The sequence below is a fragment of the Chinchilla lanigera genome, unplaced genomic scaffold (assembly GCF_000276665.1).
Source record: "Chinchilla lanigera isolate Chin_1 unplaced genomic scaffold, ChiLan1.0 scaffold00064, whole genome shotgun sequence".
In the NCBI taxonomy this organism is placed as follows: Eukaryota; Metazoa; Chordata; class Mammalia; order Rodentia; family Chinchillidae; genus Chinchilla; species Chinchilla lanigera.
This window is the reverse complement of record NW_004955465.1, coordinates 1,476,996-1,493,133: the sequence shown is the minus strand read 5'-3', so window position 1 is coordinate 1,493,133 and position 16,138 is coordinate 1,476,996. Positions and strand designations below refer to the sequence as shown.

Below are 16,138 nucleotides of genomic sequence, written 5' to 3'. Positions count from 1 at the left end.
CAGAAAACTTTGAAAACTCCCTAAGAAGGAATTTTTAAATTCTGTTGGTGGCAGTGATAACACCAGTATAAAAGTGTAAATTCTTTCTCTTCCATTTTCCAGATTTCCTCCAATATGGCTATAATAGTTGTGGAGAACACGATGTAAGCATTAAGATGAACCATTAACACGCTAACAGTAAAAATGTTAAACGCATTAAAAGGGGCAAATAACCTATAATTTGACTGACAGCTTGTTTTTATTTACTCCTCATTTTTGTGGTTTATCTGTTTAAGTGAAGGCTGAATTTAAAAACTTTACTGTGAATTTTCTGTATTTTTTGTAGACTCGGGGAAAGTTCATTCGTTCAGTAGCGTGGTACTTCTGTGCCAGGTCGTACCTAGGGCTTGAGCCACAGCAACCATGAGAAAGAGAAAACCTGACATTCTCACAGTGTGCATTCTGAGAAAGGAAGTGAGAAAAAATAAGTATGTTGCTTGCTGTCCAGAAGTGATGAGCACCCTGAAAGGAAACCTACTTATGGAATAAGGAAAAGAAGGGGGATATGGTTTTAGATAAAGGCAATCGTAGTGGGTCTCTCGGGGGAGATGACATTTTTACAGAGGCCTGGATGAAGTCATTCGGGGGCTGAAACAGGTGCTTGGGCACCCACGTTCTAAGCCTTGATCCTACCATTACTAAAAAGCAACCTATGACCTAATTCACAAGGCCTCCCCGCTTCAAGGTGACTCAGTATGTTTCTGTTTAAATCAGTCCCCTGTACTGCATTTGCTTTCTCAGTTCCTTGCAAATCAGAGTACAGCAGCCTACTGCTCAGAGCCCGCCGTAGCTACTGGCTTCACTCAGGGAAACACCAAGCTCCTGCACAGCCTGCTAAGCTCTACACAATCTGCCCTCCAGCCCCGATGTTTGCTTACCTCCCTGTGTACCCGCTGCTAACCCACTCTGGTCCTCAGGCTCACAGTGACCACTCCCAGTTTTAGAGCCAGATGGTCACACGTTAGCTCGTTTTTTCTGGTCTTGGTCTAGATGTCACTTCATGGTGACACCTGTGTGAGGACCACCAAATGTAAAAGTGCAGTCCCCTTCCCTAAGGTTTTCGTTCCCTTACTTAGCTGCTGCTCAGCTGTGTGCTCCCTTCTTTCTTATTCTGTCATCTCTTCTCAGTTCTCACCTGCTCTGTACATCACCCACCTACCGGGTGGATTCCTGATGGTGAACTCCTCCATCTGTGGGACGGGTTGTTGGTTTGTTCACAGATGTGGCCCACGTGCCTCCCACTGTGCCTGGGTCATGGTTGGTGGTCAATAAATGTTCTTCCAGGAGTGACAGACACAAATACAAAGTCCTTTCTGTGTGCTTTAACCACCTGTGGTGGCAAAATCCAGAACAGGAATCCTATTTATTTATTTATTTATTTATTTATTTATTCACAGTTTCACAGTCTGTGAAACTATCGCCAGCTCTTTAATTAGGCAGTGTTATATTGGGCATATTTTTATGCACCACATGTGATCAAAAACTACAATGAATGCTTAATTTTTTAAAAAAATTACTCCAGTAAAAGACACATTGCCAAATACACACACACACACAAACACACACACACACACTTCTGATGCATTTGTCCCGTTGTTCTTGCAGTCCTCTTTCATCAGTGTCTTAATTGTGTTGTTGTGGCTTCCTCGGTGTCCTGAATGGAATCAAAACCTTTATCTTTCAGAGTCATTCTGACCTTAAAGAGCCAGACGCCACACCATCCAGATCTGGTGAATAAGGTAGAGGAGGATGTGCTGTAATGTTCTCATTTGACAGAAATTGCCATAAAGTTTAACCAGTAGGAAGTGATCAAAATCTATCGTGACTGTTTAAATTTTAAAAATATATTAGAGCAAAGGAACACCACCGATGATCCCTCGCAAAAGACTCAAAATACTCCCCTCACTTTGAACACACTTATCCCATCATTCTTGGCAATATGTTTTTTACCGAAATAAGATTGTTAAAGATTCAAACATTCACTGCACTTTTCGATTACCCCTGGTGTCTAGATTCCAAATGCTAGGTTTCAAGTAGCGCGTTTGAGTGTCTCAAAGGAAAATATACCAGTGACAGTGTCCTGTCTGGCCAGCTGTCTCTCATACTTAGCAAGGACCTTGAGAAGACCCCTGGCCTGGCTGAGGCTATCCTTCCAGTGGAGACTGTGGCTTTATAAGGACTCTGTTAGAACTACATGTTCCTCATTAGAGGCGAGGACAGCTTCGCATATTGGTAATCAGAAGACCTCAGTAAAGATTGCAGTTAGTGGCTGCTGCAAATAATCTCTATGAATAAATATGACACAGTATGCATAGAGTGTTAAAGATCCTGTTGGCCATGGTACTGTGGCTTATGTCACTACCTCCTGAAGAAACCCCAGTTCTATCACAGTGGCATTGCTTCGTACAGCATGGGTGTGTTTAAGGCACATGGATGTGTTTCTTGGTGGGGTGGGCCATGCAGCTATCTATCATGGAAGGAGTGACCTCAGGCCTGCGGGTTGGGCAGGTTGTGCCCTCCATGTCGCAGCTTGCAGGGAAAGAGTTGGGGGAGAAGGAAAGAGGAGGTGGGGAGCAGGTGAGCTCACAGAAAAGCAGAACTTGCGGGGAGCCCAAGACTGCGAACATTCACTGGAATTAGAGAAATTTCATAGCAAATAATAAAATGCCCCAGTGTGTGGTTTTACCCCCTTAATAAGGCTAGCACAACCTTTTGAAAGGTGCTATTTTTAATTATAAACACAAACCGAAACTATTCAAGACAGACAACCCTTTTTACATTTTCTCTTCTCTGGTGTTCAAGAGGGAAATGCCTGATATTTAAATTCGAAGGTCTTTTCCAAATGAAAATAGAATTTCTTCTCTGTTTCAGAGGCGACAAACATTGGCGTGAGCATTCTGAAGTCCTTTTATTTACCTGGCATCCAGGTGCAAAGACTTCCAGTTTATGAGAAATGTTTTTCCCAGCCTTTCCTGGGCAGTTGGCACATTTTTAGATCTTCCTATGTCTCACCTAGAAATGGCACCTTCAGAAAGCTGTCGTAACTGTGAAAATGAAGAGTGCTTACTTCCAGCATCACAGCATACAATCATTTGTGTAGCACCTCAACATTTAGTACTATGATTTTCCCAGTCTTGTTCATTGAGGTATTTTAAGCAAAACCCGCCCTTTAAGATGTAATGGTGTCAAGTTGAAAAAGATGGAAAATGATTTGAACAATAAAGAGAACAAAAAGAAACTGTGAGACATAGTCTCTTAAGTAACACTATGTTCTCAGAAAAGCCGGAGAAATCAGTGAAGCAGCAGCCGCAGCAGCAGTAGCAGCAGTAGCAGCACCAGCAGCAGCAGCAGCAGTAGCAGTAGCAGTAGCAGTAGTAAATGTTCCCCACTGAATGAATCTACTCAGGCAGTCTAATTAGTTGGGTGTCTGTTATGTGCAGCCATCCTTTTGGCACCAGAAATAGGAGAAGGACAAGCGAACCATCTCTAGATAACCAAACTTACAGTCTTGGTGATAGGCAGAGGTAGGTTGGCAGTTACAGTGAGGGAAAATGTAGGACGTGAACGTGTTACCTGCCCAGGCCTGGGGACTCAGGGAAGGTACCTTGGAAGGAGCAGCACCTTAGAGGAAATTTGAAAGAGGAGTTAGTATTGTCCTAAGGAAGATGGGATGGGAGGGGTGATGTTCCAAGGTGAACGACCAGTAAAGTTGGAGGCACTGAGTTATTAAAACATCTCTTTGTTATAATAATAATAGGAGGAAAAGAATGGATGAATGTCGGGCACATCTGCTTGGTAAGGGGGTATCAGGACAGGTTAGGCCAGCTGGAAAACTGTGTTTATTATTTATTCCTTGTCTTGAGACCAGCGAGGAACTAGGGAGGGTTTTTCTGCAGGATCAGCTGCAGCCTCATCACTCTGACTCCAGGGCAGAATGACTTGTGAGTAGCCTGGGATGAGAGTCGGGGAGACCAGTTGTGGACTTTCTGGGGCTCAGTTGATGAGACAGTAGGTGGTGGAAACAGGGGCACCAGGAAGGGGAGAGAACTGGGTTGGAGAGTGGCAGAGGAGATGAGGTCAGAGATCCCTTTGGCAGCATAGGTTTGGAGGAGTGAAGAAAATAGGTATGCAGGACTAAGTAGGTAAGAGGACTCAGTTGGGCAGATGGATGCACCAATATAGGGCCCACTCACTGAACTGAAAACCCAAGAGAAGTAAGTTCAGGAAACAGAACACTATGACTTAGTCCCTCTGGCTGAGATGGCCATGTGTCTAAGTTGGACTGTGTTAGACATGCCTGAAGCTCAGAAAGTGATCTACACTTGAGATGGTTTGGAGTCACCAGCGCATACATGGCTGTCAAGTCATGGAAGCTGAGGATATTTCTCAGGGACAGTGCAGAGTAAGAAAATCAGTAGAAAACTCCAAGAACCCCAACATGCAGAGTTTGAGGAATAAAAACAAGTAACTCGGGAGTAAGAAGAACCTTCCCAGACTAAGGAGTGGCCAAAGAAAACAGGAGTGAAATGGAAATGTGCACCATTATGGAAGCCAAGGCAGGAGACCTAGAGAAGGCGTGGAGGGTCCACAAATGTCCAAAAGCATGAAGGGAAGATCAGAAATCTTTCTTAAGCTGTGTAATTGTAGCTTATAGTTCAGTTCCTTGTGAAGCAATGTGCAGTCAGCAGGGTGTACATTAAGATGCTCTGGCTGCAGGCAACAAAGCAATTTCACCCAGAAGGTGAAAGAGTAAGGAATTTTGGAACATCCGCAAGTCAGCAACCTTCACATATTTGTCCTCGAAAGGATCCCAGATTCCTTTGAGCAATGCTCAGAGTTTGTTAATGCTCACTTCATATTATTGAATGAATGAATGAGTGGGTGAGTGAGTGAGTGAGTGAATGAATGAATGAATGAGTGGGTGAGTGAGTGAGTGAATGAATGAATGAATGAATGAATGAATGAATGAATGAATGAATCTCACCTCACATAGCAGAGTCCACTGGTAAGCTAGCACCAGGGTTGGTTAATTCATCAGGTACAGTGAATGCTTAAAAGAGGCCATCTTCAGGCTACAATTCCTGGTGGTAACACATAGCATTACACCACACGCCACAGTCTCCAGAGGAGTCAGAGAGCACTACATCTCCTTGGTATCTGTTTCTAAGAGCAAGAAAGTCTGCCCCCAGTGTTACTTTCGTGGGTCACTGAAAGGAATCTTTAGAGATTACCACTAGATATTTGTTTCCCCTAATTTTGACAAATGTTCCCATAAATGTATTACAGGTACAGTCCCCACCCTAGAGCTGCTGCCTAGAAAGAGTTCTCTTTGGAAGACCCCCTTTCCAGCTGCCTTTCTGGACTCCTGTGAACTCAGAACAGGGCAGGGGGGCTTGGGCATGCTGGGGTTCATGTCCTCCCACAAACCCCCAGCCCTTGGATTTGCCATCAGGCCAGAGCCCTGACCTACCCCTGTGTTAGTAGGGAGGAGCCAGCCAGAAGACTTGTCACTGGTAAAAGGAAAGCTGCCTAAAGCATGGGGAAAGGTTTCTGACTTTGCTCTTTTGCCAGGGACTTGTGTGGAGCTAGACAAGTCGGTCGGGTGACAACAGCACTCTCACAGGAGTGCCGACCTGGCGTCTGGTCCCGCCTCTCTTGTTTCCTATCTGTAGAGAGCACAGGGCATCTTTCCATCTCTCTGGACTGTGCTGTCTGATCAAATATAACCCAGGACCCCAGATGTTCCAACCAGCAAGGCCATGTTTTCCCTGATTCCCCTGTTTTGGTTCCCAGCCACCAGCCTGAGGGATTGAAGGCATCCTGCCACCAGCAGGGTAGTCGTCCTCGGGTCTCTGGGGTTGCCGGAGATTGGTGAACTCTTTGACTCTGTGTGGCCCTTCCTCGTCTTCTCTTAGGGTTGACAGAGATTGAGGAGTACAACCCAGTTTGGGCTCTCAGGATGTTGCCTCCCTGGAGTAAGCTCAAGAGTTTCGACCCTGTCCTGCCCCTTAGCCTCATCCCTGTTGTACAGCCTCTCTGGCTCCTCTTCATCCTCCCTAAACCCACCCAAGGGGAGCTGAGTTTCCCCCATAAAGGTGTAGTACTCCTCCAAAGACCACACCCTTGTGGCTCAGGGCTGCCACTGTGCATATGTATCCCGGACCACGCCACCCTCCCAGGGCCCCAGGCTTCCCTCCAGACTGGATTCTCCAAAGGAGACAGATGCCTCCACTGAGTGAGCCACTCACTGTCATGGGGACCAGTTACCAGCATTATTTCCACCTCTTGGTCACAGAACAACTTTGCTCTTGCTTATGCCTTGGGCCGTTTGTTGGGATTTTCAACTCCTCCTTGTAGAACTTTGGGAAGTAATGGAAATGTTTCATCCTGTGGTGGCCAGAAGCCACATGTGGCCATGCACCACTTAATGTGGCTAGTCTGTGCACTTCAAACTAGTTATCTTGAATACCAACCACCTATTGCTATTGAGCTCCGCTGGAGAAACAGAGCTGTGTAAGTTTGGAAGTGGTCTCCTCCTATCACTTTGCTCCCCCAATTTCATGTAGAAATTTTTGAAATCCTGCAGTATGGACTCAGCTGGGCTCGCCCACTAATACTGAAAGGCCCCTGTGCAATGATGTGTGATTTGTGAAATTCAGACCATCATATTCCATAGGAGAGAAACTGTGACGTGTAGCTCATTTGATATTCAGTCCCTGTCCCACTTGCATTTTTGATACCACAATGTCCAGGAATAGCAAAATGATCTCCTCTTTTAGGTACAAACCTTGAAGACAGAGTTATTTGAAAATAGTAGTTAGAGCCATCCTAGCTCAGCCAGGTGTGTGCTTGGCCTGAAGATTGCTGAAGAAGCATCAGTACCCAAGTCAGAGGAAAGAAACGGTGTCTGGGAGGCAGAACACACATTTGACTTCATGAAGTGTTCAGCTCAGCACCAGGCTCCACGTCAGACCCCATGAGCATGCTTAAGGACAGTCTTGTATTAGTCAGTGTCCCAGGCCCTGTTCTCATTGCTGAGACACGGTACTCAATACCCACTGTTTAAAGGAGGAGAAGTTTGTTTTGGCTCCTGTTTTCAGTCTGTGGTCAGCTGGTTTCAAGGGGGGAAGGCACAGCACAGGGGCGCAGTGGAGGAAAAGATGCTCAAGTCAGGGCAACCAGGAGGCAGAAAGAGAGGCAGGGAGATCTGAGGGAAACACATCCTTCCAGGTCACACCCCCAGTGACCCAGCTCTAACCGGCCTCATTTCTAACGGCAAATCAGTTATAGTGTCCCCAAAATTCAGTCACCTCCCAAACACCTTGGCTTTGAGTGTAGGAAGGCCTCAGGGGACATCGAGATCCAAACCGTAACAATCAGCTTTCTCATTGCTGAGCAAAACACCTGACACCTGCAGTTCAAAGGAGAAGTTTTCTTGGCTCAGGCCATGGTTGGCTGGCTGCAAGGCAGACCCGAGGTGGAAGGGTATTGGGGAGCAGTGCTGCTTAGTCCATGGCAGCTAGGAAGTAAAGCAGGGAAACAGCCCCAGAGAGGAAGGGGTGAGGGACGAGGTATGGACCCCAAAGTCACACCTCCTTGAGTCACCCAGACAGACCCAGAAGGGTGCTTTACTAACTCCCTGGGCAGCTCCCAAGCCAATCAAGTTGACAGTTAAATTTAACTGTAGCAGGTCCATGGGCCAGGAGAAGCAGCCAAAGGCAGCACACGCTGACAACCCCAGCAGGAAACAGCTACAGGAAAGAGCAGCTGAAGGAGCAACCCAAGGTCAATGTCTCTGACATTTTTGCAGTAGGAAGTCACTGCCACTTACGTAGTTGGTGTCTTGGGCAAAGAACAAGAGGGGAAAGACTTTTAAAATAATCAGAAGAGAATATAATCCAGAGCAATGCAACACTCAAAAACAATAGTTCTCTGAGCACAAAAATATATACCATTCCATCCCATGTATGAAGTCACCCCCAGTATCACAGAATCACTTAAATTCTGAGCCTGAAATACACTTGCATACATTTTTCAAGGTAGTTGTTTCTAAAAAATTCTGTGTGTCACAAAAGATGCCTGCAGCAGACAGAAAGGAAACTCACAGCTTTGAAATTTTTTTCTTGCATATGTGCTGATCAGAGTAATCCAAAGACCTCTAATTGCAGATGGAGATAAAAGATGAACTGGATGAGTCTCTGAGTTGTGGATTCTGAAAATACAGCTTGCCTGGTCCCAGAGAATTGCAATATCTGCCTTAAATCCTGGTGGCACACAGGTTCCTTGAAAGAGGAACACAAAAAACACACATAGACACATAAGATGACATTTTTCACTGGGAAGGAAAATGTGCCCAAAAAAAAAGATACTTTAATTTTGTGTTTGTTTATATGATTTTTTTTCAAGTACATCCTCACATTTTTTTAAATGCTGAAGAATCAAATGACAATAATATTCTTTAATAACTAGATGGTGTTTCATAGAAATATACTGCTTTTTTGCATCCTTTTAAATTTTTTATTTTTATCATACATGTTTGCAGTACCTAATGATTACATTCATCATGAGAAGTTGGTACATGAACATAACACATCTTAATTCTTTTGACTTCCCCTGAAGGAATGTATTGCCTTCTGTGTACTGCATTTACAACTTCATAAATTGTCTGTAACAGCTGTTTAGTGTAATCACATCAAGTCCCTAAACTCGGGCAAATTGAACAATTATCTCCACCAAGGTTGACAAATACCAGTGAGCCATTTAGCCCTTCCTAGGTTTAAATCTTTTCATCCATCAGTGAAATCCTTAGATAACTTAATTCTTAGTTCACAGTTGCTCAGGGCATCACTTTAATGACTGCGGAAGTAGCTAATGGCTTTAAGGGCAGTGATTTTAAAGGTTATTGGGATTAACAAGCTTTTCAGAGCTCTGAGTCTTTTGCCTACGTGACACCTTTGTAGGTTACAAAATGATGGCTATGCCCTCTGAATGGGTGAGGTTTTCCTACTCTAGCATTAAAGTATGTCAATGTCAAGGGCAAAAGAAGACATGGAACCAAGCCACATGTCGTGGTTCACAGATCTGCGTTACTTATATTAGAACCACCACCATGAGAGTGTCATTGCTGCAGAAAACAATCTTCAAATCTTCAGCCACTCAATGAGATGCCCTTCTATTGGTCTAAGAGGTTGTCTAGGAAGCTAAAATGAGAGGCCAGGACAAGCCAAAGAGTAGCTCTTGTCTGGGGGAGAAAAACAATTAGACACTTGCATCAAGTTCCTCTTATCTGTCTTCACAAGGGTAATTATTTGCTTTAATATAGGTGGCTCCACTGTTCTGTTTGGCTTTGATTATAGCCCTTGGTGATCATCAGTAAATTAAAATGCATTTGAATTTTCACAAATGCCTATTTAGGTCCTACACATTTGTATCATCAACAGAGTAGCAGTTTAACTTACACTTCCCTGTAGTTTTAGTCTAAAATGGTCACATGGCATTTTACATAATTTTTCCTGAGGATGGGTGCAGAAATGTAACCTTTGCTAGAAGGAATAACCGTTAACAATTTTCACTGCAACAACCACATATTATTTATAAACAATTGTGACTTTTTTTGTCATCCTTAAGAAGTTAAAATTTCAGTGTAAATCATTTTAAATGAGATCATACACTCACGTTTACCATGTACTAACTCGGTACCTATTTGCTCTGTTAATTTGCAATTTACTACAGTGAGGATAATTTTGGTGCCAGTTTCAGTGGAGCTTAAGGGGAGGGGCAAAAAACGTGATACATACTGAATGCCTGAAATAATATTTCTAGGGTTTTATTATAACTATCACAAATAAAATGTCTGACATAATACTTGACATTGAAATGTTTCTGTCCATGTTTCTGCTGTGTACAGAGTCTTTTTATATAATGAGTACAAACCTCTAGATCTACACTAAAACTTTTCTTACCACTTTTAAAATAAAAATATAAAACAGTGTTTAACTCTAACAAGCCAGAAATACATCCGTTTCCTTTCCAGTTCTTGCTATAATATGTCCAAACAGACTAAGTCAGACCAAAAAAGAAAATCTAAATGTGAAATGCTCTGCTGCTTAGCACATATCTTATTTCAGGCTAATTTGCAGTATGGGGTGAGTAGGGGGCTCATTGTCATCTCTCCCAGAAGCTCATGCAGGGAGTATGTTGATGTGGAAGGAGATTGAACATCACCTGGTATAGCCTTGATGTCAAAGGTCAGAAATGGAAGTCCCTGAGGTGAAGTCCTTTGATGGCAAGGATGATGATGCTGGTTTTCCCCATGGTCTGAGTCCAACTCTACCACTATTCTGTGCTGCTCTCTTCCCTTGTCTCTCCCAGAATAAGTGAGGGGTGCTCACCAGCACACTTCTGGGTCCTGAAATGCAGGCCTCCTAGGGAAAAGAGGTTTTAACACCGTTCTTTCTGTCACTCATCAATGGCATCTTCCATTTCTTTTTCTATGAGATGGAAGAAACACTTTCTTCCCTTTTTCCCTTTCTTTCCTCTGAATTATTAGAGATTTGAGGGTCCCACTGTGAGTACCATTCATTCTCTGTATTTCTAAACCATCTGAATCATAAGACAGATGGGAGCTCATGTAGGGTCTGATAAAGACTGGGCTGGAGGAAGTCAGAAGAAGGCCTGATGATTCTCCTGCTCCCAATCCTGAACACCCGCAATCAGCCCAGCAAGGGAGAAAGTCTGAGTGTTGAGTCTGCACTGCTCTCGGATAGGAAGGAAAAGAGATCAAAGCTCTTCCCAGGAGAAAAACAGGAACCAGTGGTTGTGTCTTACTTAGTAATGGACTACTTCTATGGATACAGTAAGAAACTGGACAAAAATCATGAGCATTTATGGAAAATTCCTCCTGCCAAGAACCAAAGGATTGCTCCTTGCGGAAGGCATTACTTCTCTAACAAAAACTATTAATTTTTCTTTCATTTAACTTAATGAGGCAGCATGCAAATTTTTTTAATTTTTAGAAATAAACATTAGCATCTTTATGGGATAAAACAAGTTAATGGTCATGAAACCCTCCTTATACCATGCCAGATTCCCTTTAGACTGCTGCCAAGCCACATGCATGCTCCATTTTGGTGTCACTGTAACTGACTTGTGCATGTTGTTCCAATTCCTGATGTTGTACTTGACGTTACTTCAAACACATTTTCCTGTATCAGCATCACCCACAGGAACACTTCATTTGCATTTTTTTCCTTCCCAGCAAGGCTATGCATTTGCAAGTGGCATCTTGGATTCATTTTTATTTACCTGTACAAATACCTTTTCTTCCTGGAATAGTTTGTTCTTTTATAATATGTGTTTACCTCATATTTTTCCATTATGTTGCTTTTTTTCTTCTCTTTGGTATACAGCATTCCATTTTGCAAATTAAAAATCAGAAAGTTTTATGAGTAAGTCAAAATTATTCAGCTAGCTTCCCTCTGCACAGCCTGAGCAAGTAAATATATATATATATCTACTATTTTTTTTTTTTCTATTTTTATTTATTCTAGTTTTTCAGTTTTAGTTTTCTTTTTTATCTGTATAAAAAATATTTATGGTTCAGCATTCAGATAAAAAGTAATTCTTCATCTCCATAGTCAACTGTTATTTATCAGAGTTCTTATCCCACTAGAAATAATTTTTAAACATGGGTTTTTATGTAAACCATAATTCATTGCCTAGAAAGTCAAATTCAGTGGTGACCTTAAGTGTATTAAAGCACTTTGGTTTTTAGGAATTAGAATTGACACTTTTTTTTATCTTAGGTCCCCAAAGGGCCATTAACTCTACACCTTCTCAAAGCAAAGCGAAGTGTCCATTTTTCATGTAATTTTTTAAAAGTAGAAACTGTTGTTATCTAAGTGTCCATGAGAATCTGAATGAATTTCTATCACCCATCCTCCCTGGTGACATTCATCTATAAATAACAACTTCAGTTAACCTTGAGCTTTGAGAAAATTTAATTGACCAGAAGTTGATGTCAGTCACCCTAAAACAGGGAATCTCCCTGTGTTAGTCAGCATCTTGTTACTATAACAAAATACCTAAGATAATTAATTTATGAAGAGAAAGTGTATTTTGATGCATGGTTTTGGACATTCTAGTCTAAAATGGAGGATCCATGCATAGGCCTTTAGGTTGGGGGATAGGGTCAAGTGCAGTGGGGAGAACATGAGGCAGAGGAAACTGCTTACATTATAAGGTAGGAAGCAAGAAAATAGAGACCAGGGACCTACTGTCCCCTTTCATAACACACTCCCAATAACCTATGGACCTCCCACTAGGCCTCACCTTTTAAAGGCCCACAGCACTTCCTAAAAGTCCCTCTCTGAGGAAGAAGCCTTTGGGGGCCATTCAACATCCAAACCATAGTAAGCCCTGATACAAAACATGTGACAATAACAAAACAACAGATGATTGAAATTTTAAAGCCAGGCACTTGGAATATAGTCACAACCATGATTTCTACTAGAGGTAGGAGCAATTAGTTAAAAAACCACAAAATTTTAAAATGTGTCTTCTGAGCTAAGAAGATTTTGGATCAGAACTTTTATATAAATTGCACTTTTAGAACATTGAGAAATTCCATGCAGAACAAGCTCCGCCTCTAATATGTAGTCTCCAAGTATTCTGAACGCACATCTGCTATCCTCTTTCATTCCTTCGTTTCTTTATTTCTTGGGGCTTAACTTCTTCTCACCCTGACTTTTCCCAACTCTCATGCCCAAATTTTATTTGTTGCAATTTATCCTGAAGAGGGAGATTTCTAATTGCAGAGAAAAAAAAGTTCTATACAGGAAGATTGTCTTTCCAGCCTTGTTTTCATGACAGCGTAAAACATTGGAAGTTATTTTGTGAGTAGCCATAAGGAAATAACTAAGTAAATGTCTCTATAGTCATCCGGTACAGAATAATCATTGAAATGATGATCATGCAAATTTTACTTATAGTAATACAGAAAAGCAGAAAACAAAATTTGATAACATAGTACTACTACAACCTTAGTAGGACTACAGCAGAAACTACTTCTGCTAGGTAGGAGAGTGATGTGATCAGTGTCATATTTCTTCTCCCATGTTTTTGTTTTTGTTGTTTGTTTTTTGGAAATGTGCCATTAGCAGGTAGGACAGTGGAATTCCCACAACTGATTTCTCCTCAATGTGCTTTGAGGTTTTGTGACCTGGCAAAGGTGTCTTTTTACTCCATGCAGGGCTCTACTTTTTAAGAGTGAATATATCCAAAGAAGAGTAAGCAATATCACTTCTTAGTTACCAGCAAAGCCCCACACCTTGAGAATCTTAGGGTCGAAAGCAATCCAACTGCAGAGGCATCTCTTCCTAGTGTTACGTCTGTGCCATGGCTAGCAGTTAAAGTGGGTGCTGAGCACTCGCATCTTTGCCCCAAAGCAGCACTAGCACCTTGGCACTAGCACTGAGGAGCCCTCCCCCTCAGGTTGTCTTGTCTAAGACTTTGAATATTCTTGGAACATCAGAAATCAAAGTGGTCTCCTAGAGATCCATTGAACTGAATGGCAGCTGTGTCATTCCCAACTGGGAACTTTAAGCGTAGCGACTTCCCACAGCGTCAGCTTGAATATCCTAAATAAACCATGTGAGGAGGACTGGGGACCATCCCGTAGCAATGCGTTAATGCGCCATGGCCCCGGCCATGCTGGACTCAAAGCTCAGCTGTGTGATTCCCATAGCACTGACTTCAGCATCTGCATTGCTCTTGTGTTCTTATTAATGGGCAGTAATCACATTGTTAATTCCAATTAGAATAACCTCTACTGCCGTATTGGACATTTTGTAAAGGGTTGAGTAGGAAGAAAAAAGTCACCCAGTCTATAAATGCCAGTGCTTTCTAGTGTCTGCTTCAGATGATTTTTCTTTTGAGTATGCAATAATTTTTTTTAATATTTGCAGAAGATTCAGGTCAGTCATCCTATGTCCTTGAATCATGCGCTGTTGAAAGCTTACTTGTCGGTAGATTACTCCGTGGAATATTTCACTGGGCCAGTTCTAGTAGGGTGGACTGGAGGAACCCTGTGCCTCTGTATAGCAATGCTATATGAAGTCAGAACTTTGATAGGAACAAGAGAAAGAAAAAGATTAACCCTGGAGTTACCCTACTGTTTCATTTCTAGCCTAAATCATCTTTCTTCCCGTGTTAAGTCAGGTAATTGCTTCACCAGTTTCTGAGTCTCTGAGTATCCATGCTTTTGTCTTTCATCTGAGTGTTTATTCATCTGGCTGGAATAGCTTTCAGTCTGCTTTAAAAATTAATTTGACTTTAATGTCTAGTTATCTAAGACTCCCCCAGGCTAAGATGAAATCACAGTGGGGAAATTTTGATCTGACACATGGCCATTGTGCGGGAGCCTTTGATCCTCTGCCATGGTGTTAACCAGCCGCCCCTTGTGCCACTGAGCTGTAAGCAAGATCAAAGTGGGCATGATGGGTGGTCAGCACTGGAGGAATTCTGGCACTTCTAGCAGAGCTGCTGCAGCCTGTAAGGTAGAGATCAGAGCTTCTGGAAATATTTAGCTGCTTAGAGGAACTGGTAAACAGGAGTCAGGATGAGTATTTTCCTGGGACCTCTGGTTACCATGTTCTTGTTCAGTACTATAAATCCCTTTTCTCCTCAAAGTGGGAATTCTCAATCTTGTTTTCCCATGTCTGAGACCTGCTGAGTTTTTCCAAATTTTTTAAAATTAGAACAAAAAATTAATTTTAATTCACTTTCCTTTTAAAAAAAATAGAGCATGGGATGAATTGTGATGAGAAAGACAGAGAAAACAAGCAAGTTGCTGAGGATCATTGGCTAGTGTTGTCCTGATGGGTAGAGAACCCATATCTATAAATATAATGAATGCCTTAAAAGCAAAAGAGCAAATGTCAGCTTTGGAGACTAACCTTAACAGAGCTGGTTCGAAAGCATCTAGACTCAGCAGGAGCAAAGCATTGCCCTTCCCTGGAAGGCAGATATGGTCTAACTCTGCAATAACCTTCTCTCTGACAGATGGGGAGCTCTCCATATCGAATGAAGATGACTCCCTGGAAAACGGGCAGTCCCTGAGTTCCAGCCAACTGTCTCTGCCTGCGCTGTCCGAGATGGAGCCAGTCCCGATGCCCAGGGATCCCTGCTCGTATGAGGTGCTCCAAGCTTCAGACATCATGGATGGGCCAGGTAATGCCAATGGCAGGATCAACAGTCAGTACCCCAGAATGTCACCTTGGGGACCTCTATCTGGCTGGACTGAGGGTTCTATTTTGGAGCATTCTCTGTGTAAGGATCTGAAAATATGGATGAAACGGACCTATTCTTTATACTTACTTAGGATAAGAAAATATGGGGGATATTGATACATATTGTTTTATAGTTGTTAAGAATTCTTTTTTATAACTCTAATCACCTTAAAAGAGGCATAGCTTGTTATGTCACATTAATGATTTTAAATGTCTCTGTTCTGTTTTCTAACATGCATCTCTGCTAAGATGAAACAAATCTGCTATGTTGTGTATGGTATCTAATTTGCCTGTTCAAAAGGCCTGGCCATTCCCTTTAACTTCTAGTCTCAGTGTACCAATTAATGCTTGTACCAGTTTACTGAATACAGTCACTTGATGTAATTATTGATTAAGTTGTGTGTAATTTTCTGGGTAAGTAGGAGTGTGTCAATAGGTGATGGTCAGTTGATGCCACTGACCATTGCCTCTGTCTTTGGTCCAGAGTCACCCAAGTGGCCAATACTCCTCTCAGGAGGTTTGCAGAGTGGTCTGATTGGCCCAAAGATAAGTCCTTCCCAACAGATAGGGACGCTGTGTGTCATCTGGAAGTAGGTCATCAGAAGGGGACCTCTTGGAATACCTAGAGTATGGGCAGAAAAGCCACTTCCTTTCTGCATGCCAGCTGCAAAACTCATGTGCACAGGTGCTCGTGAACCTGTGGGCAGATGGGGGAGAGTCATTCCCGTGCTCCCCTGTGAGGCCTGGCAAGTCCTGGCTCCCTCAGGATGTTCAGCATTGACAACAAAGGATGTCCCTTTAGACAGGGAGGA

The 16,138-nt window shown here is 42.6% G+C and overlaps 1 protein-coding gene across 1 annotated transcript in view; it reads left to right on the top strand.

Annotated features, from left to right (window-relative positions):
• Phactr1 (phosphatase and actin regulator 1) overlaps nt 1-16,138 on the top strand; it is a 520,403-nt gene that overhangs the window by 422,687 nt on the left and 81,578 nt on the right. Inside the window, exon 7 of the mRNA XM_005398816.2 lies at nt 15,100-15,267. Within this exon, the coding sequence (XP_005398873.1) occupies nt 15,100-15,267 (168 nt within the window). The remainder of the gene's footprint in view (nt 1-15,099; nt 15,268-16,138) is intronic.